This window comes from Labrus mixtus, chromosome 16, assembly GCF_963584025.1.
Source record: "Labrus mixtus chromosome 16, fLabMix1.1, whole genome shotgun sequence".
NCBI lineage: Eukaryota > Metazoa > Chordata > Actinopteri > Labriformes > Labridae > Labrus > Labrus mixtus.
In genome coordinates this window covers 15,353,131-15,380,961 of record NC_083627.1, presented here as the reverse complement: position 1 = coordinate 15,380,961, position 27,831 = coordinate 15,353,131, and the positions used below count along the sequence as shown (strand labels likewise).

The 27,831-nt window shown below is 40.7% G+C and overlaps 1 protein-coding gene across 1 annotated transcript in view; it reads left to right on the top strand.

The window, feature by feature from the left end:
* Positions 1 to 27,831, top strand: part of dlgap3 (discs, large (Drosophila) homolog-associated protein 3) — a 67,808-nt gene that overhangs the window by 22,843 nt on the left and 17,134 nt on the right. Inside the window, exon 2 of the mRNA XM_061058957.1 lies at positions 22,197 to 23,347. Within this exon, the coding sequence (XP_060914940.1) occupies positions 22,271 to 23,347 (1,077 nt within the window). The 5' untranslated portion in view covers positions 22,197 to 22,270. The remainder of the gene's footprint in view (positions 1 to 22,196; positions 23,348 to 27,831) is intronic.

The following is a 27,831-nucleotide window of genomic DNA, read 5'->3' as shown; positions in this document are numbered from 1 at the left end:
TTGTCACAGCTGGCTGAGAAGTTGAGGCCGTTCAGGGTTAGTATCGATGTGATGAGCACAAATCATTTCGTTTCTTGGCGCCCTTGAAACTCTGTGAGGTCACAATGTATAGTAGTAGGTGTATATTAAAAGGGGGAAAATTATGTGGCTTGTCAAACTGAAGCCAGTGTGTGTGTGTATATATGAATTTTTGAGATGTCTAGGTTGTGCTAATGTGTTGTAGATTCTTGTGTGATTGTGATTAATTAGATGATGAGAAGTGTGCGCTGACAAGCTGCTTATTCTGATTAGAGAGATCAGCTTCCTGCGAGAGGCAGAACTAACAAGGCTCATGAACCTCCACACCGAGCTTTCATAACTCGTCTGCACTCTCCGGTTTCTACTTTAGTTTCCTGTCACAACCTCCCAGCTTCATTAGTCGACGGCTCCCATCTTGCCCTGTACTTAAAAAAAGAAACAACACCATCTTACATACAAATGATATGTTAAGTTAATAAGAAAGAGACTCATAGCTGAATTCTCAAGCCACTAAGGCTTTCTTCACTTTGTCTGTCACTAAGTTTCAGCAAGTCACAGAAAACAAAACTGTATTAGTTTTATCACAAACATGTCCGTTGTTTCCCGCTTGTTGCTCCCATTCCACTTACTCTAAGTCATGTCGGCTAATGATGTATGCCTTTAAACCTTAAGTGTTTATCCAGCTAAAACCCAATCTGAAACTATACTAGAGTACAATTGGCTCTTATCATGTATGTAAGAACAGCTTAAGCGTTTCTTAAAGTTACATTATGTAACGCGCCAATTGTAAGACCTTTAGTAGCTTGTTTTGCTCTCCATCAAGCAGCAAACTGCAGATTAGAACAATGAAGCCAATGCAGAAGTGCAAAATCATGCAGTTCATTAAGGGTCTGCTTGAGGCTGGCTCCAGGAGCCCTGGAAGCCACATAAACCACAGCTAAAATAGCTGTTTTTACAGCATAAATTAACATGTTTACAGCCTGGTACAGAAAACTAAATAGGTCTGATTAGTTATTGTTCTCATTGGCACACACTGTACTGGGGGTGAATTGTTTAATAATGCATCCGTTTAGATTTTATCAGCGAAAGGTGTTATCCATAGTTAGGCGCGTAGCTGACCTGAATCTGATTGACAGGTGGGCGCGATGTAACAGTTTGTCAGGAGACTTAAAACCTGCCTCATCTCCAGCTCTCAGCCTGTAGTTAGGTTCACTGAAAGTTAGGCTGAGATAACATTTCCAGCATGACGACTGCTGCTGATGAGCCTCCAGAGCCCCCTGCCGTAACAGACGGATGACGTCACTCAGGCTTTGCCCATTGATATTTACAGTCTATGCTCTCCACCAACTTTTGAGATGAATATTTTGCTATTCAGATGACAAGGTGCACGTCTGTGATCTTGATAATGGTTAATTGAATGTTCTGTTTTAGGTCGCTAGGGAAGAAGTACCGGTATTTTTGAGTTTTTCTGAAATTTGTCAAGTGAAAAAAGCTTCTGATAATTATTATGATTATTTATTCATGGGAAATTTGTCTGCCTAAGTTGAAAGAAGCAAAAATGTCCCAAAGACTTGAGGAGGAACCATTAAGTTGGGTTCTAATTTCATGAGGTTTGTTACTGTAAGCACACACATGATATGCTAATGTGTATTTAAAAAGTAGAGGTCGCGCAGCTTTAAAGGAACGGAATACTAATTTGGTTTTATGAAACAGATTCTGGCATTTCCAATACTTAAACCCCACACGAGGCAGTGCTTTTACAGTTCAACACTCCACTTTGTGCCAAGCAGCACCTCTTAGCTCTCTAAAATCACTGCGGAGGACAGTCAGAGTACTTTATCGGTTAAAAGAGACGGTTGGTAGCAACACAAGTGGTTGAAGAGAGGAAGAAAATATTACCTCCACGTTCAAAAAGCTCTGACATCTCTTAGCAATACCCTACAATGTGACCCTGTAGTCTAAATGGTGCTTTGCGGTTCTATTAAAAAAAGAAAAGTTGGACCACCTGGACCTCTAAATGAATCATCACGCTTTGAACACTTGTTCCATGAACCACCATATTAAAATGAAATTGCTTTGTGGCTCTGGGGTTCAACGGTGGGATTAGATGAATTACAAGTGGATAGAATATTGACGGAAACATACATTTGAAAATGGCACATGAGCCTTTTGTAAACGTTTTAGCACAAATAAAGAGCTATTTGCTCGTTTAGTGGTCGTACATATATTGATGAAGTCAGGTGTTTCCCAATAAGTTGTTTGTAATGCTGAACTTCAGGGCCTGTAGTCACAAACATTCTGAGAATCCTCTCAGAGAACTCCTAACTTAGCTTAAAAATTCCTAGCAAGGAGTATTAGAAGTGATTCAGAACATTCTCAGAGCAACTCTGAGTGAGGAATGGACAGAAACATTTATCTTTGTGAAGAGGCGTGGTTGACCCATTGCTATATATATATAGGTATGACACATTTTTTCACAAGCTGTGATGGGTTAATCAATTTGGTTGATAAAAAAATAATAATCTTAGAATCTATTCAGAAATTGTGTAATTTTGAACACTATGAAATTAGCATCTGAATGATAATTGTTAAAATTTACATTAAAAGTATATAACCTACAAAGTGTTTGAAATAACATGCACAATTGTGCAACAGCCTCTTCATTGCTGATCGTTACATCAGCAGGTAAAAAGTCTTAATCAGTGATTGGATGCATCTGTGGAGGTGAGCACATGTAGAAAAACTCAACATGCATGTCTCCCTTTGTACTGAAAAAAGTCACAGACGGATTGAAATGTCTGCACAAATCTTTTAGTCTGAAAAATAATATTCTTCACGTAGTGTTAGGAGAAAATTTATTTGTTTCTCCTCAGCTTGAGAAACTCTTAAGCATGTTAAAAGTCCTCCTCACTACTCCTAACAGTTTTACACCTTAGGAGCTCTCTTAAGGGCTCAGACACTTTGTGAATAACTTTCATCTTTACAAGGATGTAGTCCTAACTTGGAGGGAAAATTCTTAGAAAATGCCCTGATTCTAAAGATGTCAGGTGTCTGGCTAAGGATCATTGTTTTGTGGGTGGACCATACTTTTTATGAACTGTTTATACAACAGTTTGAGGTCAGTAATATGACTTTGCTTAAGTGAAGCCTGGCCATCTGACAAACTTATCACAGTTCTGCAGATAAACCTAAATGAACCAGAACACAAGATGTATGAACTGACAGAGAAGGGAAGGAACACAGAGACTAGAATAGACACTGGGGTAATCAGACACAGGTGAGACTAACGAGTCCGACACAGGTGAAGACAATCAGGGCAATCAACATGGAGGGAAACCAGACAAAGGAATACAGTGGAAAAACTACTAAATACAACAGTAAACACTGAAAATGAAACTAAGGAATATCAACAGAAAAATTCTAATTATGCAAAACTCTTAGCTTAAATAAAATCAAAAAGGATTCACTCCCTGCACAATTTTAACCAAATATAAACTGATCAATAGAGACTACAACCTTCTCTGTACCAGGCTATAAACATGGCATTTTAATGTTGCTGTCATGGAGATTCTTTGTTTTTTTTGAGCCAGCGTCAAATGGACAATTGAGGAACTGCGATTTTTTGGACATCCACAATGGCTTCGTTTTTAACACCGGCGGTTGCCACCTGGTCTTACCTTTAGATTCCAGTGCTCAACAATCAATGCGCAAATTGGCGAGGATGTTTTTGTCCCCAGTAAAGATCATCCTTTCATTTCAAAAAATAAAATACCAAGGCTGCCATGAAGGAGAAAATAAGCTGAACTCTATCATAAAGGTATCTGCAGCAGATGGACTGTGTACAAACTTGAACATTTGAGTTGAGTTGGAGTTGCGCTCTCTGTTTGCTGAATATAGCTCCTCTCTGTGTGTAGGAAAGCTTTCTCAGCTAAAGCTGCAGTCAAGCTCATCTGTTTCCCACAGATGGCTTGTCAGTCATTCAGTCTCCAACCCACCAGAGATCCAAAAATCCTTAGAAACTTTCGGTTGGCGCGTCCCTCTGAGTCATCCAAACTGTGTGTTTCTCCCTGATTATGGATATTCCTCTGAGGGCTCATGCTGTCATTTATTGTCTGCATTGATGAATGATGGACAGGCTTTACTTGCTAGCTCAATGACACATGCAAACACACACACAAACACACATTTGCAGGCCTGTGAAGCTATGTGCCATTGGAAAATGAGTCCCCTAGCACACAAAACAGCTTACACATACAGAGCTAAAGACGGAGAAAGCACAAGAGTATGCGAAACACAAACACACCACAATTTTACTGTTGGAACCACACTAATCATGGGAACATTATCTTCCACGACTGAGTGTCAGACAGGTAATCAAGGGGCTGTTTCCATGACTTCTCTCCTCGTTAGCTCTCATTAGCGTTTCCGCTCCACTCCACTACTTCCATGATCCTGATTATCCCTGCATCTCAGTTCTCTTAAATGCTGTCTCCTCTCTCCTCGCTCCTCGGCTGAACAGGAAGTATAGTTCTAGACCCGCCATGTTAAGGATCGTCCGAAAGATCTTATAGCAGAAAGGAGGAGAGAGGAGGGATATCTGAGGAGTGATAACCGAGGATACACAAGAGCTGACTTTATGGAAGTCTTTTTACTGACTGAATATCTTATCTGACAGAATTTTACTTTATCCAATATCAATCTTTTTGGCTTGTAGAAATTGTCCTTTTGGTTTGAAGAAGACTGCAGGTTTTTGTCCATGTGCAGGTGTTTGTTAACAGGTAACATAAAGAGACTAAACAGCTGTTACTGTGTGTATTTTTTTAGAAATAATACAGGGCGTATTTGTGCGGACATAAACAGCTGTTAAATCCCACTGACAGCTGAACGTGATCAGCCGATGACATCATCACGTGACGCTACAGAGGAAAGGACGTCTCATGTCCCTTAAAACACATTTCCTCATTTCGTCTCTCCTCTGCTTCGTTTCCTCGCATCTCTCCACGCATCTCTGGTGGGAGGGACTGAGACGCAAGTGGAGGAGGCAAGTGGAGGACACCGAGATGTATCCTGTGTGTGGATTTTAAGTTTTCTTGTCAAGAACTGGGACTTCTTTTAAACAGCAACACACCTAATTTATCAAGTGAGCATACAGCAAAGTCTTAATTCTAAAACAAAGCCTATTTTACAGCAATAATACAAATGATTTCATTATATCATTCTCAAGTGTGCAATGCATTCAAATATTTGACCTCTTGGTTTGACCTTGCAGATGTATCAGGCCAAGCTGTCGAGTCAGCAGAAAACCTGTGAAACGTCGGGGTAAAAACGACACACTCGGGGGCAGTTAGGACACTCCAAAAGCAAACAATTGATTCAAGAGGATTTTGACGCTCGCTCGCGTCACATGCTGTTAGGACGGGATGTTAGACCCTTGAGTTCCAGTCTCCTTATTTGTTAGTTGGACTTCTCTGTATCGATAGTAAACCCTGATTTGATTCCGTTATTTCATCTCAGTAGTTTTTTCCTTTCAAACCTTTCTGTGCGACCAGAACAATGAAACAGTAAATGTCTCCTTTCTCTTTAACCCAAACTAGTCAGTTATAATTAACCTCAGTTTTTAGAAATTCACTGAATTCTTTTCACTCGTGTCCCTGACCCTGGAGTCCTACTGTTGCAAATGTTATTTTTAAATTGTGATATAAATAGTTCAGGTTCCAAAACATGAAAATGTAAGATCAAAGTATCACAAAATATTTAATACATTTAGAAAATTAAGTAATGGGGCCTCGATAGCCTGTAGCGCCCCATGTACGGAGGCTATCACAGCGGCCGTGGGTTCGAATCCGACCTCGACCCTTTGCTGCATGTCATCCCAATAATAATTAAGTAATATCGTATCCCTTTAATAGAATACAATCAAATCCTTCACCCTCTCTCAGTTTATAAGAAAAGCACCAAAGTGTTGATTTGTATTAAGTGCTTGTAGTTTAAAGAAACTATAGATTACAGCAGCTTTTTGTTTCTACCACTAAGCACTTTACTCTGGAGGATACTGGCAGACATCCTGAAGATAACACAAACCTGTCGATGTCACTGTCACTCTGAAGACATGATTACAAGCCACATGCACAGAGGGTGTCAAGTAGTTGAATCAATGCAGGCCCTTCCCTTTCTTAAAGTAACATGCCCTTTTCTTTTGCTCATTTTTCAGTTTGTTTTTGTTTGTTTTTTTTCACGACCAAAGCTGCATTGAAGCACCTTTATGTCAGTTTGATGCAGGTGCAAAATAACTGTTAATATCCCAGCCGGTATAAAATGCAGCAGAAGAAGATGCATAGAGCATGGTTAGATGCTTTTCAAAGTTTTATTTGTTTGAGCCCATCACTGTTTTACTGCAATAGACTCCCCTCGTCGTTCTTAGTCACCCCATCCAAAAGCAAAATGAGTTTGTTTTTTTTTGCATTATTCATCCGAAGTAAAAAACCTTTTGCTTTCTTTGATCTTTTCTTTGACAATTTTATTAGATCTGCAGACTCATTTCCATTGTGTCTGACAATTTAATCTCAATAACATTTTTATTGAATCGGTAGTTTTCCCCGCTATTAAAATCAAAGACACAGCAAGACCCTAGCAGCGGGGAGACCATGTTGTTCCCTTCACTCCTGCATCCAAATCTCCCTGTTCTACCCCATTGAATTGATTAGAAAACCTAACTGACATTAGCACCTGTAAGTCTCACCGGAGGCCGCTGTGTGAGAGTGTAGAGGTTTTCACATTTCAACTTGCAATTTCTCGGTTTGTGTTAGTGTGACAGCAAGCAAGAAAGTTTTCCGCAATCAGGCATTTTTAAGGACATCTCAGCGGTGGAGGTTTTTCTTTTTTTTCCCCAACAATGGCAAAATGAGGGCTGGTATCAGCGCTGATTAATGAAGCCTTCATTATCTTCTGTTTTCCTTCTGCTTTTCATTCTCACTCTTGTGTGCTCTCATTGTTTTGCCTGTTAGATTGCGCCAATTTTATGCTTCATATTGAGACCGGGAACAATGGCAGAGCACATTTTCACTTCTCCTCCTTAGCGATACTTGTTCTTTTGTCTGCAGCCTCGATAAATGACTCCTGAATGTCACTCTCTCTCTTTTTTTTTTTTTTTTTCATCTCCCTCTTCCTCGCTTCTTGCCAGCAATGTTCATTGATTCCTAACCCTGAATGGTGACGGGAATGAATGAGGAGACCTTTTCTAATTGTAACTCTGCTGGCTTTTTCACTGTGTTTAGTCTGTGGGCGTCTATTAAATCAAAACACTAATTTATAGCAATTCAAATGTGTGTGTAGGTGAATTTAACTGACATGGCTAAGCCAGTGTTGAGTGTCTGTCTTTTTGAGGAACGACGGTTGTAATTCAAGCAGTGTGCTTAGATTAGATTGTATCTATTACAGAAATGAAATAACCCTCAGTTAATTTGATTTGAATACTATTAGGCTAATAGGAGTGTGCAGTGTGCCATGCTGAATACGAATCGAGCCAACGGATAGTTATACATTCACAGTCTCAACCTTTGGAAATGAAAAGCTCCGGACTTCAAGGTTTTATTTTTCTACCTGTGCCCTCTCTTTCTTTTTTTTTTCTTTTTCTGTGACACACACTTGGACATAAAAGAGTTCAGTAGTAACAAGAGCCCACCACAGTGCCGTGCAGGAAAAACCCAGCACTAAGTGAAACAGATTACTTTCTTTGAGCAGCGCAGCGAATAAGCGACACAATAATGAAACAGCATACATCGCTCATCCGAAGGAAAGGAGAGGGGGAAAAAAAAACAAAGTAATGCTTGAATGTTTTTCAGACTTGTAAATGAGAAGCAGAGATTTTTCAACTACAGACATGAACAATATTCTCAGAGTGTTCTTGTTCCTGTGGAGTATAACACCATGCAAAAAAAAACACATCAGCCTTTTGCTCGGTAACTCGAGAACGAGCATTAAAATGTGGCTCAGCTGCCCCGATCCACATTTGAATGGCAGAAATCTCTTATCCTTCTGGTTTTGGTTAGCTCCTGATTTTTCTCTCGCACCACCATAACGACACATTTGTGAATTATAGCATTCCTCAACAGATACCCTGAAACTACAATCATATTTCAATGTAGGAAGATGTGTAAGAAGAACATATGACCAAATACCTGCTACACTAATAGAACTCCTTTAGCCCAAACTGAACCTGTTATGTTCAAATGCTAGCTTCTATACCAACTAATCTAAGACAGTGAACATAATAAAGTAAGTAATGCTGTTCCCGAATTAGGCCTTCTATAGCTGCAAGCATAGTTGTTGATTTATATGCCGGTCCACTTTAACATTGTCCAAAAAAAAAAAAAAAAGGAATGGAAGAATATTGCATTCACCTCGAGAAATTCTGCTCTGTTCTTCTTAAACAAGATAATGATCTTGGAATTATGAGTTTTGGAGTAAAAATAGAATCTGCTCTATTACTCTGAATAATCTCTCTAAAATATTTCATTGAATCAGTAATTATCTGGATAATCTTTGATTTATGAGTTAATATTTATATTTTATATATATTTATATTATATTTCTATAAAAACTTAACTTGTAATTCCAAGATAATTATCTTGTTTATTCAGGGGAAAAAAAGAGAAAAACACAGAATTTTTCTGGCCTTTAGTCAAACAGAGGTAGTTTGAGTTTGTCTTTGCTGTTGTGATTCTAGATCGGTACATTTCTTTCCATAAGTATTGCAGTCCATATTGCAACATGTATTTGGAATCTGAGAAGCTTTAACTTTGTAAAACTGTTACTAGAACTAGACATCCTGTATTAAAGTTTATATACTTCAAAGATAATAGGGAGATTTTGGTTGAATAAATTATTACAATAATCTAATAACAATAAGATGTGCAGAAGAATATAGACAGTCTGAGGGCAATAGCTCTGGATCTGAGAGAGAGAGAGAGCGTGATTTTTACTGAAGTGTACACTTGACACACGACTTCTTGAACTCCTTGGGTACATGGGAATCTCAGGAAGAGGAGAAATGAAGATACCTCCAGGATCAGAGACTTTGACTGGATGATGCTCATTTCAAGGGTCGATGTAGGAGAAGTTGAGCACAGTCTGAGAGTCTGCTGTCAGTCGACAGGCATAGAAAAAATGGCCGCTGACTAAACCTAACTACAATGCACTTTTAGTCCTACAGCTGCAGAACATTTGCTTGGGGAAGGTTGTGTTTGCTTTTTCTCTGCACATTTGCGTACATGTCACTTAAAAAAATGTTTTTTTATTTTCTTCTCAAGGCATTCAGAGTGCTCCTGCAAAAACCTTGGACATTAGGGTATCCTGAAAAGTTCGACAACCAGGACCTATTCATAGCTTTCAGTCAATTGACCAGCTTTAATAAAACACGTAAGGGTACAGTAGCGTACAGTGGTAGAGAGCCTTTCTTGCCCGCCAGGTGGGCGCTTCCATAAGAGTGAAATTTCTGAATAAGCTTCACCCAAACCGCTGGACAAAGATCAATATGTCTTATCTGAGCATTTGTCTTGTTATGGTCACTGCAGTTAGGTCACAGCACAAGCTGTATTAGAGTACTGCTATCAGATTTCCACTCTATTTGAGTCCTAAGGTTAGTCAATCCACTGCAATCAGGACTCAGATTCTAGAGACCAGCTCTGGATACTAGGTGTGAATCACAGCAACAACATGAACCTGAGAGCTGATTTGAGGCTTTCTGTGAGTATCCTAGAAAGAAAAAAAATAGCTAAATATGAAACTTTCTTTGGATCACACTGAGCAAACAAACATAAAATCCTGAGGAAGCACCGGTATGGTCCCTGTAGAGATCTATGCTCTCTCCTAAGCGTCTCTGTGTCTAAGTGTGCCTGTGCATGACTGTGTTTGATGTGTGTTGGTACTGGTAGAAGCACAGCCGTCAGGAGAAGGCAGCACACATCCAAACACATTCTCTAAAGTATTTTCAATGCCTGTCACTTCTCACCTATTGCACAGCTGTGTCCCTTTTTGCCAGCAGTGACAAGACACCTCTCTTCGCGGCACAGATTTAATCTTTCTGTGTGTACCTGGAGGTCTCTGTATGCGCTTGTACTTGTATGTGTGCATATAAAAATCCTTCAAGGTATGGATTCATGCAGCATGTTGTCCCACAGACATTGAGCCAGCCTTTTAACTATGTTAACACTTCCTGTTTACTTGAGATGACTGCAGACCTATTTATTTTACACTTTAATGAAATTAAGAGTTATTAGGCCTCTACCATCTGTTCAATATTAGTGTTCTCTACACTGCATGCTGCACTACGAGCATTGATATTAGCTGGATCTAATATTAAGTTTTATGGAGGAGAAGAAAGAGAGTCTGGAGGAAGGGAAAAGTGTGAGGAGCATAATAAAAAGAATAAAATATAATGAGTGAAAGGAAAAGAAGGAAGGAAGGGATTGGAAAGTAAAGGCAAGGCAAGGAAATAAAATCAAAGGGGGGCAAAGGGAATGGAATAGACAGGGAGAAAGGGACATGAAAAGGGAATGGAAGAGAGAAGGAAAGAAAAAGGGAGGAAAGGTAAGATGTTGAAAAACTAGGATTAGTGAATGATAGGGATGGAGAAAATTAAAGGAACTGAATGGACAGAGAAGGAAAAACAATACTTTCATTTATTTTTAATTTGTACACACACAGTAGGCTACATATTTATTGCAAAAAAAAAAGCAATAAAGTAGTGTAGATATGTGTAAGAAAAGTATGAAACCCAGAGGGCTTGTATGAGGACCTCCCCAAGAGAAAGAACACAATTCAACAAAATGTACAGAATGGGAATAGAATAGAATATCATTGAATAAAATGAATTTAAATACATTAAATTGATAAGGACAGAAATGTAAAAAAAAAAAAATGGTACATTGAGAAAATAGTGTGTAAAGGGGAGAGAGAAAAGGCAAGAAAAGGGGAGAGAAGATAAGAAGGAACAAGAAAGAAATGGTACGGATAGGAAAGAAAAATAAAACAAAAAGCCATTGGGAGAAAAGGAAAGGAAATGACAATGGATGGGTAGAAAGAAATTGAGGGGGGAAGGGAGAGAAGGACAGAGATGGAAAGAGAAAGGAGTAAAAGAAAGGGAAGGAGAAGAAGGAAGGAAAGGAAAAAGTAAAGGGAAGTAAAAGTAGGAAGAAAGCTGAAGATATATGAAAAGTAAGTGCGGAAAGGGAAAGGGATGACAGGAAATAAGAGCAAAGCAGTTGGCCAACCTCTGTGTTGGCTTTGCCCTCAAAGCTACTGTACATGGCAACCCTACATCAAAGCACCATGGGAAACCACACACATGCAAATGAGTGTGTACATTTTGCATGTATACTTAATTTGCATTTCAAACATGCTTACATTTGTTTTTTAAACATATTCAACAAAACACACACCGATAAGTCCTAATCTTGTTGTACTGCTGACATGGTTACACCCATTGAGGATGATCTGAGGCTGATCACAATTAAAGATCCCAGAAGACATCGCTCTCTCTCTCTCTCTCTCTCTCTCTCTCTCTCTCTCTCTCTCTCTCTCTCTCTCTCTCTCTCTCTCTCTCTCATGGTGTAGGAACACCCAATTGAGATTTATGCAAAGATGTTCTACATGTAGTAACCTAGTTCACCAAGTAACCTAGCAACACTCGAGTCAGCTGGTTAGAAGAGTGCATGTGTGAGCGTGTGTGTGCATGTGTGTGTCTGTGTGTGTGTGTCTGTGTGTGTGTGTCTGTGTGAGTGGTGTAAGTGTGTGTCCATCCCCCTGTCTGTCTTATTTGTGATTTGCATCTGTGGACACAGCTGCAGCTAGAGTCCATGTGCGTGTAGCGTTTGGACGAGTCTGAATTGGCTGCGTGCTGAGAATCTGCCACCAAAAATCTGGTAAAGTTATGATTTACAACATGGTATGGTGATGAAGTGAGTCGTTTTTATTTCTATTTCTGATTCTGTCTTTGCTTTCATATTCCTTTCGTGTGATCCCAGTCAGCAGAAAACACTGAAGGTTCTGTAGGTTGTCTTCTTCATTTAAAGTATAATCATTAAATTGGAAACAGTAGTTGTTTCAACAATCTAGAAAGTCAAATTTTTGATTTTGTCATGTGTGCTTCATCAGCAGCAATACTTTTGCACAGTTTTTTTGGGATGAACACGTTAAGGACTTCATGTCCATGTTGGCAAAGTTGCGGAAAATATTTCTTCCTGGGCAGAAAGGGAAGATTGTGTATTGTGCGTGTGTGTGCATGTCTGTTTTTCTTGAAATTGGTCCTTCATGGCATAAAACTTACAAGAGCTAATCCGTCCAAGTTTGGAAGCATATTGGAAAAGTCTAGATTGGTGCTCTTGACTTTAAAGACTTGTAGTGGTGCAACCTATCACGAATCTCAAGTTTGAATCATTGAAGACTGAAACACAGATTTGTGTCAAGGATCGGGCTGGAACTCTGCATTTGAACAGCCAAAGGAATCACAATTCAGTCACAGTCTGTAATGTAAAAAAAGCCAAATCAAAGTCAAGATTTCACACACAATCTTGTCTCCTGTGGGCTTTGGCTATGTTGAACACATAACATACACACACCGTTCATTTAGTGAATACTGCGCATGTGTCATTGGATGCTCCTGCACGTGTAAGGCGACTAGACAAACAACATACAAGGAGCATGCATTTGTTGATTATGTTTTATGTTTTGGATCAAACACATCGCTGAGTTTGTTTTGCTAAGTTTACAGCTATAGACTACAGCAGGCGGTGGGAAATCAATGTTACTTTATTGGTTGTTGTACCACACAACAATCTACTGATGCCCCAACAGATCAACTGTGATCCATTGCACAATCCGCTGTCCAATCATGATCGTCATTGCTGCTAATTTTACATTTAAATACACTTTTTGCAAGGGAAGTCATATCTTGATAAAAATACACTATAGGCTACATTTTTTACAAGTTTTTATCATAATTTTTTAAACACTTGATAGTCAGTTGCCTGCAACTCTCACTCACTGTTGTTGCTCTCTTGCGTTTGATGAAAATAAAATGAAATTGTGTCAGTGTCTCGTTTAGAAATTGATCATGACTTTTGATGAAGGATCACGGTCAGTGCTAACTTTGGAGAAAAACACATTGCAATTCTTCTCACTAGAAATAAAACAGCCAGCCTATGTTTTGCCTGCTGAATGCTTTTGCTGTAACGTGTAATGTTGGGTTAGCCGTTAACACGTGATGTAAGTAACGGCTGAAATCAATAACAAGCCGCTGTGTTCTAATCAACCATTAAACCAGTACAGAAGGACATCTGTAACTAAAAATCACACGGCTCGCAATGTGCCGTATGACAAAAGAAAATTCTGATATTCACATTTCACATAATGACGTCATTTTGCTTGACCACATATTTTTTTTGATGAAAGTTACCAAAGCAACTCTATCATCCTTTGATCTTCAGAATTCTTAGCCATATTAAGTAAGAGTCTGTTGTGGTGATTGAGGGGAAAACTACATGATTCTGCTATGTTATCCGGTAAGTGTGTGTCCGACTTTTCATACCCAAAACCTCATGTGACAGAGTCCCCCTTTAAGGTCCTTAAACATGTTTTCTCCTGGCTGGTCAGAGTCCTTCTCCAGTTAGGAATAACCCCATTCTGTGTCACATTCTCAAACCTCTCTTTGTTTGTGTTGCTTCATGTAGGCTACATTTCCTGACTGCATTAAAGTGCTGCAGAATGCAGAGCTTCGTCCAAATAGTCTAAAGAAAAGTGTTTCCTGTAAGACTGTGATATGTGAATAAAGAACTAAAAAAAAAGTTCAGTTTGTTGTGAGATGATAAAGAAAGATCACAAAGATTTAAAAGCTAATAAAAGGAGCAGTAATGATTTCATGTTGACACATTTAATGTGAACTGCAGTGTATGGCTATGCATTTCAAGATAGATTATTAGCTAACTAGACATCTGCTGAATAACTAGCCAGAAAACTTAAAAGAAAATGTGCCTCCCTAAATTAATATTTCTTTATCATTTAACTTAACAATATCACATCTATCTACCTCCCCCTCTTTCAATCTCTAGCTAGCTAATGAGGTAACAAGCTAGCTGCTAAATCAGGCAAGTTAAATGTAGCCTACTCCATGGAGTTCATGCTTTATTATCTTTAAAATAACCTGTTTCTCCTCATTTTGGCATCGACACCTGTATGTGTAAAGTGGGTGTAAAGAATCGTACTACTTGTCAATCCAAGAAAATAAGCATGGTCAGGTAAAAATCCAGGCGGTGGCACTTTCAGGGGACCAAACATGACAGTATGGAAGACACTTTGAGCCGTGTTTGGTGTGTGTGTGTGTGTGTGTGTGTGTGTGTGTGTGTGTGTGTGTGTGTGCCTGTCATGTGGTGTGTGTCTGTGAGTGTGTCTTGATTCTCCTCTGAGTTGCAGTTTTTGCATCTTCCTTTGATTTTCTGTCAGGCAAGTTTGTAATACAACTCAACACAAGCTAGACCCGAGAGACAGAGGGAGAGAGGAGGAGAAGGGGAGCTTAGAGGGAGTGGCAGTGAGGGAAACGAGGAGCAGACGGAGAGAGAAAACAAGGAGGGAAGTGTAAAGGTATGCACCAAAAAAAAGAGGAGTAGGTTAGAAAAGAATAGAATAATATAAATCTTCATTATCCATCAGGTGTAAATTTGCTTTTTGGCAACGTTAACATTTAGGTAGTCAATAACACAGACAAACAGAGCAGCTAAGTTTCCACATTAAAAACAGTAAAACTCATGTCATGGTTCAGATCTCATCAGTCATTTTGTAAGGTTAAGAATGTTTATCGCACAACGGTTAAATGACTTCTTAAATACGTTTTTTAGTTGCCATAGGGAATCTATAGTGCCTCCCTATCTGCTAGGATTCTCCTCACATTCTTCTTTGTCCTATCAGTAAGTAGCTGAGACATACTGTTCACAGGGTTTTCATGGTTTGCCCGCTGTTGTGACTGTACCAGGCAGGAAGATGAAAAAGTTAAGATAGACTCAACAATAGTTGTACTCTAGTTCTGAAATTTGCTGACTGACACCAAGGCCACAGTTTTCTAAGGAGATAAAGTTGCTGTGAGCATTTCTTGGAAAATATACTATGAAGCTAAGCTGGCCGTCCAAAACTGTGACAACGTATTTTAGGTTTTCCACAGTTTCAACAAGATGGCCATCGAGTCAAACAGGCTCTGTTTTGAGATCCAGTTTAGGGCAGATAATTAATTACTTTGTCTTGGCTACATTAATTTTTTTAGCTGGCTTGAGTGACACCATGTCTCCAGGGCCTTTGTGTGGGACAAATACGCATCTTCATCTAAGGGTCAAGTTTCCATAACAGCCCAACAAGGGCCATATCATCTGTGTACTTAAATAAGGTGACATTTTTCTCATTGATCTTAAATGTATTAGTAAAATAGAGAAGATAACTTAGGGGAAAGACCACAGCCCTGTGGGGGCAGCCAGTGCTCGCTGTGAGCACATTTGAAATGTTCCCTCTGACACTAACCCTCTGTGGACGGCAGGGCAGAAAATCTCTAATCCAGAAAACTATCACTGTGTTGATATTGAGATCAACGAGCCTTTTCAGGAGAATATGGGTCTTTATTAAGAGGCCCATCGAACATCAACAAATAACCCTGGCATACCCTTTAGGGTTCATTGGATGTTTTGTGACTGTATTAGGCAAAGTCTTGAACATCCTTGTCTGCGCCGCTTTTGCTTCTATATGTGGGTTGAATGTGGGGGTGGCCAGAGAGGTGGTCAGGTGACAATAAGAACCTGCTCCATAATTTTACACAGAGAGAAGCATCATTCGGGATCGCACTTGGATTTTTTGGTACAGGTCTAATCGTTGAGAACGTCCATGCTTTTGGCACTGTTAACAAATCTAAAAGGCTCTGAAATAACCTTTCAAAAACACCTTTTCATTGAGGAGCACATGTTGTCTGCTTAAAGAATGTGTAGAAGTTAGGGAAAGAGGAAGGCAAGAAATGAAAATGCTGTAAGGCCAAAAGGAAGAAAGAGTGATGGACACTTAACATACTGTGTGTTATAGACAAAAATCCAAGCATGAGTACAGTACTTAAATCTGATGACTTAAATGAACCTGCTATTCTTTTACTTCATTTACTCTGATCGCTGTTCACCCCCGGCTAATACCCCTGATGATGTCCTATTAGGCTAGCCGACGTAGGGAGAATGAAAAAATTTAGGCCAATTACAAACGAGCGGCAATCTGCTAAGTGGTGTTGGTATTTTCCTTCTCATTAAGTCACAGTCAGAGGCCCTCTCAGGCTGCTCACAGTGGGATAAACATACAGCTTTATGCTAAATGTCTTTCTTCATCATGTTCCACACGGATCAAAGTGATGGATTCCAGCTGAGCTGGATTTCAGATAAGCTCTTTTAAGTTAAACCAAACAATATTGATTTTCTTAAAAGCTGCAAGGCAAGTGAGAGGAGGATAGAAGAAGAGAAGTCATCATATTACTTTAGAGGAGGAAAAATCTCTCAAAACATCATGTCCATTTAGTATCCTTCTTTGTGACATCTTTGGTCAAACAGGATTTGCTTCCTCTGTGATAATGTTTGCTTTTGAAATAAAGTGTCACTATAGTATCGGCTCTGGAAATTAAACTGTCTTGAGCATCTAGTAGACATTTAGATGCACGTTTGACCTGCACAAGTGCTGAAAACCTACATTTTCAAATGACACACTTACTGTGAAATTACCTGTAATTTTGTTTCAGTCTGTCTCAGAGGCAAAGACCAACACCTTCTTTCTCTTATGCAGGATGAAGTGGTTGATTGTAAAATTAGGACTTCTGCTCTCAGTCTAATAATCGAACATTGCTTCCTCAAAAGAAGACCTGTGTAAGTCTTACACTCACAGTCTTTAATGTAGTGCAGGAAGTAGTTTCTTTGCCATTTGTGGTCTATCAGGAGATATTATATCAATGTTTATAGAAACGTAAAGTGGGATCGCTGTATTAGATGTCCACACTGTTAGGGTTTGGAGTTCAAAACCATGTGAACCAGGATGTTACCAGAAGCTCAAAAGGGGTTTTCCAGCCGACTGACAAAGAGGTTGAGAGTCAGCATGGCAGTAAATCCATAAAACTACTTTTGCAAATCTTTGAAAAAAAATCAATATTATTGTTGAGCTTTTCTTGAAACAGTTTTGCAAAATTAAAAAACAAATGTGTTTTAAATTTGAGTTTTAAAAGGTTCAAAGAAGTTTTGGTTTGTCATTGAAACATTCAGAGCAAATATTTCATTGTAATCCCTGAACATATTGTCTTTTTTATATTTTGATCTCTCTATAGCTCTCTCGCCCGCGGGTTATGAATGTGTATGAGATTAGTTACTTCTGATGGTCACTTTACATAGCAGCATCTGCCATCAGTGTGTGAATGGCTAGGTGTGACCTGCCGTGCAAAAATAGCTTTGAGTAGTCAGAAGATTAGAAAAGCCCTTCAAGCTTAATTCCATTTACAATTTAAAAATTGCTTATGAAAGCATCTAGTCCATGTGTTGAACTTGAGGTAAAGTCCATCTGAAAATCTAGTAATCACTCTTTGTAAGAAGAGCCGTGGAAATAAAAAAAGAATGGAGGTTGGGGGGGAGGAGAAGAAGGATAGGTGGATATAGCAGTTTGTGCAGAAGAAAATGAGAAGGATGAGAGATGGGAAAACAGGGCAAGAGGAGGAGGAAAGTCACAGAGCAAGATAGAGAAATTACCCCCCAGGCACTCTTCAATTTTTGCCCTTATGATGGGAGCATATTTCCCCTGTGCTGTAGCCATCATCACTCTCTCTCCCACATTCATTCTCATACTCCCTCTGCCCCTCACTTCACCACTTTCTTGCTGCATTTCTGCTACATTGTCCTCCTCTGTTGCTCTTCCCTCCTCCTCCTTCACAAACACCTTATCTTATTTCCAGAGGTTGCATGGGAGTGCAAATGCATGTCTTTGCAAAAAAAAAACGAAACCAAGGCCCAAATGCACCTGAAATATATTTTAAAAAGTATGCCACTATCTTTTGTTTTCTTATTCATATTCCTTTACATTTCTTTAACAGTAGGCTCATTCGGTATGCAGTTCCAGTGTTGTTTTTCTGTTTAAATGTCCCATCTTTCTCGTCACTCAATATTTCTGGGCCACTATGAGTTAGCCACGGCTAACCAGGCTGCTAAAGAAGTGTGTATGGTGTGTGTGTGTGTGAGAGAGAAGGCAGTGGAAAAATTAAAATAGATCATTCATGGCTAAAAGCTGAGAAGCGCAAATCATTCCTTCTGCCAGTTTCCCAGCATGCACGTCTTTCTGGCTTGCAAAGAAGGAAGCACCCGCCAACCCACAGCTGAGCCAATCCTCTATTATTTCCTTGCTCATATTTCTATATTGTACTATTGTCTGTCCCGTTCCCCATTATTGGTGTGCAGCTCCAGAAGTTAATGGCATCTTTGAAGTCTACTGTACTGGCACATATGGACTGATCCCAGGCTAATGAAAAGTTCTCATTGTTTGACTATACAGTTCTAAAAAGGCTTTGTGCAGTTCACCTTCTGGTTTTCTTAAAACATATCGCACCCTGTCCAAGCTGTAGCTTCGTTCATTGTATCTACTGTCAAACAAAGCCAGGGTTCAGTCACACAACCATCTGCCTTGCAGCGTTACCCTGTTTCAGTAACAGCCAGGACTGTAGCCACCTTTCCCAAAACATAGTTCAGTATTTTCTCCTAAAATAAAACCCCTGTCACAGTTATCATTCATGACATTTTCTCCTTTTCAGAGAAATAGTCAGATGGTGTGTGGTATATACTCGTTTTCTAGAGGGTTTGATGTGAAAAATTGATGCCACTCTCTAGTCTGCTAAATGCTAAAGGTGAAGCTAGCTAGTTAGCTTAGCTTAGCACTTAGCTGCCACATGCAACGAAAACATTTTTTTTTCATTTGTTTTTATTTTTACTTTATTATAGTTTTCTTTCTTTAGGCTATAGAGACACGCTAGTTATTGCAGACTGTTTTTAGACAAAGTTAAGCTAGTTGGCTGCTAGCTGAAGTTTCATGTTTACTTTATAGACATGAAATTGGTTTCAATGCTCTTATATTTCACAAAATCATAAACCATTACTCCTGGGCTTATAATGCTTTCATGAATATTCATGATTCTTATTATATTATCAGAGGGAATGCTCCTGGGTTCAAGGTATTTCTCTTCCTGCTGAACTTCTTTCAGATATTTTCTTTAGCAAATCTATCTCCAGGCAGGCAAAAACTTTGCTATGAAAACATATGAAAACACACATATCGTTTCTTGTATTCGAGCTGCTGAATTGCCAGTATTCCACTGCCGTGAAACACACTTTGACCCATGGCTCACCGAAACGGCAGAGAGCGGGCAGACTCAGCTGTTAGCAAAGTGGGTCAGAGCAGCTGGCATGATCACATGAATATTTAAAATGAAAGAGCTCCAGACTGAAGCCTCTGTAACATCAAGTTGATGCCGAGCAGTGTTAAGCAATGACAGCATGTTGTACCGCTCAAACTCCCAACTGAGCAGCTTCTGAATTTTTTTCCTACAAAAGGGAGGCGGGGAAGAGGAGTGAAAATATAAAGTGGCATAAAAAAAGAATGTGGAGTAGAGAGTAAAACCAAGGAGCTCTAATGGCGTTATTTAAAGTGTTAAATACAAAATTACTGTAATTTCTAAATTACGTAAGAAATTAAAAAATGAGATGACGGATGGATCAGTGGATGGCAAAAAAATAAAGAACGGAAACAATATTGTAATGAACTCAAAACAGACACAGCCAGTAGACTGACAGCTTTAAAAAAAAATGAAACAATGAAAGGAGGAGAGCGTAACGAGGGAGGGACATGACTGCATGATGGATAGAAGTAGGTCAGGAGGAGAGACTGAGTGGGAGACCAGGAGCGATGGATGGAGGGATCTCTATTATCTTCTCTGCTGTCTGTCTGCACATGGGTGGCTTTTCGATGTGTGCGCACACATCCATCTGCTCAGGAGCTTGTGTGCGGGAAGTTGTGATTGGCAGCTCCTAGCCCGCAGCCTGCTCCAGAGCCCCAGAGTTCATAATAAACAGGACATGTTTTAATTTACTCCTCCAGGCAGAGCAGCTCTGCTCACTTTGCTGTATCTTCATAAACATGGACACACACATGCAAGTACCACACACTGCTAAAGATATCTTCCTTAATCATGTCATAGAGCTCTATTTGATCTGAAATTTGAATTATCTCACTTAACTTTGCAAAGAGCTACAAACTTAATATCGCATTTTTCTATATTTCAGAAGAGAATAAAATAAAAAGTTGTGGGCGTATTCACAGAAATGGTCTCTCACCTTCTGGCCTCGGGTTGACTTTTCCCATGACAGCAGTTGACTGACATTTGAGAGCCCCTGTTGCTAGGGGACACACTGCATCCCAGTCCCGTAAAGCGTGCAAATGAGACGCTTGGCCCCCATCCACCCAGGTGCCACGACTGTCTGAAATCTGTCCACAGTGGGACATTGACTTGGAAAGGCCCGTTGCCACGGCTACACCAATGACACGGCTAGCTGTGGGTGAGCGTCCTGGGTGGCAGCTCTCATTCAGCCAATCAAGCCAAACAGGCCACGCTCTATTTAATGATTATCCCAGCATCTATCCCCCTATCTCTCATCTCTGTGTGAAAGCTGGTGAACAAGAGTGCAAATGCACTCCCAGGAACAGCGAGTCTCATCCAGCAAAGCCGACTCTCATCTAGTAATTTCATCTCAATATAATCAAATCTAGAAATGAAGGGAAATACTTGAGTGCATATAAACCGGCTTTGTGCGTTACATTCATTACATAGTTAGCAATGTGAATGTAGAGCGCAGTTATTAAAGGATGTGATTACAGCAACAGCAATTAATGCCAGTCCAATAAAATAGATGATTACCACATTTGAAATGTAATCTTGGTTGTTATCCAGTGCTAAAAAAGAAAGAAAGGCAATACAAAGAAAGGCTTAATCCTGTTTCCATTCTGTTTACTTTTACCTACCACAAACAGAGATAAGGTTTCCATTGTTTCACATTCTTGCTGCAGCTTGGAAAGGTGTATTGATTTCATTTCCTGCATTTGTTTTGTTCAGAAGATCCAATCCTCTCCTGCACTTTTATCCTTTGGTTTCTGCCTGGTCACCTGGATATTACGAATCATTTTTTTTCATACAGCTGGTACTGAAAACAGGGAATTGTGTCTGTAATTGATAGCAGAGACATTTGTGAATATGCTTGGATGCTTGCCGCCGCTCTTTCTTCCCCGCATTAAGATGCAGGTGATCAATAAAAACATTGTTTTCCTCTGCTGTAAATCATGTGAATGCTCAGAGGCTCCCTGTGGGCATGGATGGCGGAAAGAGAGACAGACAGCAAGCAGTGCTGGGCTGATGAATATAACGATAAAAGGGAGAGAGGAGTATGAGGTGCTAAACTGGAGAGCAGAGCAGAAACTGAAGAGACACAGAGAGAGGGAAAGAATGAAAGGCTAATATTGCTGATATATCAGCACAGCAGCCATTCAGATGAATGAGAAGGAAGCCGCGTGTGGCTCCTTATTGCAGCCTGCAGGATGAATGCTTATTATTGCTTTGTTTGTATGTGGTTCAGTAACAACTGCAGTACGGAATCAAAATAATGTTAATCAGACTAAGAAAAAAATATTACTTTCACTTTCATTTTAGCTGAAGACTTGGTGAGAAGTGAGAAAGCAATCTGGAATCTAGAAATTATTGTTCTTTTTGATGTGTCGTACCCATTCATGTTTCTCAACTAAACCTTCCAGTCCATTATCCCCTGCTGGTCTCACACATCGAAACACAGTGCAAAAACATCATGTTAGTTCATTACAATTGTACCATGCCCAGAATCTTGTTTTAAGGTTTATATCTATTTTTGAATATCCTTAGTACAATTCAAGTTTTTTTTCTCACATTTACTCATCAACTCTCAGTTATCTGTTTAATGAGACGATTGATTTGATAACATTCATGTTTGAATTCATTTGAACACAATGCATTCGTACCAGGTGTCAAGATACATGACCTGAATGCTGTTTATTTTTGTGCCTCCCAGGTGAGACCGGTGCAGCCCTGTCACGCCCACAGCGCCCCCTTTCGGCCCGGACGGCCCACCATGCCCCGGCGCCTATGAAAGGGTACCATGTCAGCCGTAGCATGTCTCAGCACTCCTCCGGTGGTGGTGGAGGAGGGCCCTGCCACTGCCCACCTGAGGAATGTGATGGCCCAGGAAGGGACTACTACCAAGGTCATGATGGCCACTTTTACCCTCCAGGAGGTCCGGCTGAGGCCCTGGCGCTGGAAAGGCACCATTCCCACTCCCACAGCCATTCTGGAGGGGGAACTTTCCCCCGTTCCCACCCCAGTCAGCACCCACCTCTACAGTCGTTTGACTCCTGCGAGGAGTGTCTGTCCTCAAGCCATGGAGGGAAGGGGCATCGCATTCCCCCCACCATAATGGACCAGTTTGAGAAGCAGGTGCCCTTTCATCCCGATGGCTTCCACACCCTGCAGTACCAGCGCACCACGAGTGGGGGTGCCGAGCAACGTAGCGAAAGCCCCTCAAGGATCCGCCACCTGGTCAACTCGGTGCAGCGCCTATTCGCCAAGTCCCATTCCTTGGAGGCTCCATCCAAACGCGAGTACAATGGCACAAGAGGGGGCGGGGACTACCGAGGCGAGAGAGGGGGAGGCCACAGGAGTGGAGGGGAGGACGGAGGAGGCCACTACTCGGGACACCAGTCTCGCTCTACCAGGAGGAACAAATCTCGAGAACGTAGCAAGAGCGGAGACTCGCGGCATGAATCAGGTAGACGCCACCGCAGCAGGACGGCTGGCTGGTGGAGCTCTGATGACAACCTTGACAGCGACAGCAGCTACTTGGTCAGTGGCGGAAGACGCGGGTACCCCAGTGGACACGAGAGCCTTGATGCAGCAATCCAGGAGCTCACCATGAAGAGGCCCAAAGACCGCGGGGGTGGTCCCATGCCTGGGGAGTGCATGGCCTGTACCACTATGGCTCTGGCCGGAGGTGAAGGAGGGGGACACCACAGCCATCATGGCCACTCTATGAAAAGGAGCACCTGGTCAGCCATGACAGTGAGTCAGGCCAGAGAGGTGTACCCTTCTACCAGGGGGGCAAGCTACGAGAAAGCCCTCGTGCCCGTTGAGAGTAAGCTTAAGGAGAGGACCTTCCATTACCTCCAGGTGAGTGTACTTCTGCTGTTTAAACCAGTGTGTGTGCGCGTGTTTTGGGGAAGGTATTCTTTCTGGAGAGTTTGTGGATGACTTTGCTTGCTGAACAGTGTTGACCTCTAGTAAAACGTTGCACTGGACTTTGTGCATGAGCATTCTGATGATCCCTTCACTCACCTTGTTCTTTATCAAAACATTTCTTCTAGGAGTCAAGACTCAATTCCAGTGATAACAGGTTTTCGGTATGTGCAAGGGTTCATCTCCATGAGTACGATCTGAAGTCATGCTAAAACACTTCTTATAATTTACGGTTACCGTCATTAGTCATCAATTTTCAACATTTTTTCATGTTTTGGATTATATTCATTTGATCACATGATTACTGTGCATGCATTAAGCCCAAGCAGCTAATGTAGTGAAAACTCAGGGTTCAGATATATTTAAAGAACAAAAAGCTTTTTTTTAGCATTTTGGAAAAATGAAACCCTAAAGCAAACGCACTGTATTTGAGATACTAAGAAATCTTTTTAAGAAAGGCGAAAAAAATAAAGACGTGGAGCAAAAAAAATCACCACAGGCTTCAACAATTTAAATGATCACCTGAGGGACCCCATTAACTGAACAAGAAAACATTTTCTCTGCTTTGATGTTTTTGCAATAGTGTTTCTGTAACTTTCACACAAATAAAGCCTTTGAATTTAAGTTGAATTGAAATTGAAAACGATTATGGTCAACCACACAGAGATATTTAATGACTTTCTCAGCAGTCCGTCTCTCAGTTCATGTCCCCATGGTATTCCTCCAAAAGCAACACCTGCAATTTTTCTGTTTGGCCTGCTCTCATTTGGACACATGAATTGCGTAAAATGAAAAGCTAGAGGCTGTTACAGTGTACTGAAAAGAAAAATCAGCTGAAAGTGCGCACACACATAAACACACCTGCACAGATCTCCAGCTGTGCAGAGGTGGAGCTGTCATGCAGGCTATGTTTCTACGGAAACAGCAGGTAGCCACAGGAGTCCCTGGTGTTTTTCCAACTCTCATCCTTTAGACACAGCTGAGGTCTGCTGATAGAAGAGACTGAGAGAGCACGATTGTGTGTGTGTGTGTGTGTGTGTGTGTGTGTGTGTGTGTGTGTGTTAGTGTTTTCAAAGTACAATCCCAGCAAAAATTGCCTCTGTGCCTGAGGCTTCCACCACATTCACACCTTTAGGACACCTTGCCCATTGCAGCTGTTGTATGTTCTCCAGTGTCACTTGCAGTTTTGTGAGAATGGGGGAGATAGCATGTCGAGTGAATTTTGTGCTGAGGTTAGATATGCTGCAGTCGGCCAGATTGATCCTTGGTTCAGAGCAGGAGCTTCCTGTAGCTTGCAGATACAGAGCTGTTCAGGTCTCTTCCACATTACTAGACCTCTGGGCATACAATAGCACAGGCGCCATATTAAAGCAACAGCTCCAAGCTCATGACAAAAATGACAAAAAAGTGAAGCCAGAGCATGAAATAAATCAAACGTTCTACAGCTAACAGATAGAAATATTTGATTTACTAACAGTGGACTTTATTTAACACAGAGTCTGTGTAGGTGATGAACCCTCAGTGGAGGATTACCAAACTCCACATTCTCTAAGGGCCCACTCACACTAGGCAATCCATACCGTGCCCAAGCACGCTTCACCCCTAAAGTCCAGTTCGTTTATAGTGTGAGTGCTCCGATCCGTGCTCAAGCACTTACACTCCCTTGGCCCTGGCACGCTTCGGAGAGGTGTGCTTCGGCACGGTACAGTTCATGCACGAGCACGCGGGTACACATGTTGACAGCCTTTATTATGAAGAAATCCCAGGTGTTATGTCTGTATCTTACTAAAATGACTCAAAATAAGCTACAAAGTCAGTGTCCGCTTGAGGCTATCTTCAGGAGCCCAAGAGCATACACACCACAGCCAAAAAAAAGCTATTTTTACTGCATAAAATATCATGTTTACAGCCCAAAAAACGAAATAAGTCCAATTAGTTATTGTCATCACTGGCACACACAGTACAGGGGCTGAATTTATTTTAAACATCCCGTTATGATTTTAGGAACAATATGTGTTATCAATAGTTAGGCGCATAGCTGACATGATTGACAGGTGCATGGACGCGACGTAAGAGTGTGTCTTAAGGCTTAAAACCGAACTCTCCCGCTCTCAGGCTGACGCTACGTTGACTGAGAGTAATTAGAAGACATCATTTCCAGCACGGCGGCTGATACCGAAGAGTCTCCGGAAGACCCCCTTTTAAACCCCGAGCAAAACCAGACTGATGTTGAAAAGCCATGTGCCGAAACTGTTTGGCTTGGAAAGTGGGATAGAGGGGGAAGCAGGAAGAAGGACAAACAGAGCAACAGAGTTCACACAAACATAGCCTAACAAAGACAATTATAGTATTCATAGTAGGCTACAAGACAAGCTGAAGAAAGATGGGAGCCATTATTTTTTTCCTTGTCTGACTCTGTCCACCCTAAAAGTCACAGATATTTTTTTTTAAAGTAACAAAGTCATGATTTTGTATTTTTTGCACATGTAAACATTGTGATTCTGTTGAAGAACAAAAGAGAAGCCATTGAAATAGAGTGCATTTTCCTTAAAGCTACTAATTAGCATTTTGTAACATTAACATAAACAGTATGGCTAAGCTAACTGGCAAGTCTACTTTGTGGCATCACATTAGTTTGCAACAATATAGCACAAAAAAGGAAGCAGCTCAAAGATAAAACCAAAACATTAGCCAAGGTGAAGGTGAAGCTTTACAAGTCTGAACTATCATGGTCAGAGGCAAAGAGACATGCTAGGTTTCCTCCCCTTGCGTCAACAGCAATCACAATGTGCTGCATCAGAACCTAGCACTTTCTATTCCCTTACCCTTTCCCTCTTGGCCTGAGTTTGTAAGATAAGGAATGTTAAAAAAAAAAGGAAATATAGCGAGAGTGAAATGAAGACAGAAAAAGCGAGGGAGCCCTAGACAAAGATCGAGGGGGTTAAAGAGCAAGGTAGAGGGATGCAGAGATAGCAAAGCTGGCTAAGGGATAGAAAGGAGATAAAGAGGTGATGGTAGCCAAGGGGCAAAGCAAGACGGGGAGAAAAAAGAGCAGTAGGAGAAAATGAGCGAGATAGTGGAAGGCCAATGGGGATCGGGAGATTAGGCTGAATGATCTTTTAAGTGATGACCTTAAAAACACACACTCAACTGGATGCTAAACCCTGGGGCCTTGGCTATGTGTGTGTATGTCGGTGTGTGTGTGTGTGTGTAGGTGTTTTCATTTGATTTCGCTCTAGTGTGGGACTACACACCTCACAGGATTTGCAAAAATGCTGTGAAGCTTTCATCTTCACTGGAAAAGAGGTGGGATGTACACTCATGAACACAAATATTTACTCATTATACAGAGTGCTCCTCCACAATATGGCCGCTCTTTGTACAAGTATTGGTATCTTTTCCTGCAAAAAAATGTAATCTGCAGCCGTGCATATATTTTTCATGTGTACGTTAGATTCAGTGACTATGCATAAGGAGAAGCGTCAACTTACAGGCCTATATGAAAATCAACTAACTACAGTTTCTGTTAACTACACAGGAATGTAAAGCATCTTCGTAGTTTTAATTTACATGCAGACATCTGAGGAGTGATGGGATGATATCTTAAACCCCCGAGTCTGAGCCTACCAGTGGATGCTGGGGTTGGGGGTGGGGCTGAGCAAGAGTTCAGTACTGGTGACTAGGCTCGCAGGCATCGCCTTATTTTCAGCACACACAAAAAAAAAACCATTACAGAATCCAACACTGCACTACCTGCCAAGCACAATTTAACACCATAAGGAACTCGATAAATCAAATTGTTGGACTTGTTGGAGTTGGGCAAACATCTATCAGGTGGCTAGAAATAAAACATGCCGATAATGTCGCTCGCCGTCTGTGGTTTAAGCTACATGCTAAATGCTAATTCCCATGTTCACCACAGCTATAATCTTTGGTAGTAATAATATAAATGTTTTTGAGGCCATTTTGTGTCAGTAGGTTGACTGTTATCTGGCTTGCTGTTATTTCAATGGTCAGGCTCCCCACAAATTATGGATTTTTTTTTAAAACCAACGCAAATAAGAGTTTTTTCAGGCAGGGAAAGCCAGAGTGATCAAATCTGAAAAATCATGGAACATCACACAGTTTTTTTAAACAAGTTGACAACAGCATTTTTATTAAATATATGAAAGCTTTGAAAGCCTTCTGACCTTATCATGAAATTCATACATTTTACATGACAGCCAAAGTGGGAACGTGTCCATCTTTTTTTTTTTCATTTCGCCTTGTCAACCATCTACACGCTGTCCACCTCCTTAGCTCCTTATCTCGACTCTGTTCCTATGTCATATTGTTTTCTCATCAGACTCTCATTTGTCTGCTCTGCTGTCTCACTGCTTTCTGTCTGACTTTTTTTTTTTTGACAACCTGTGCATCTG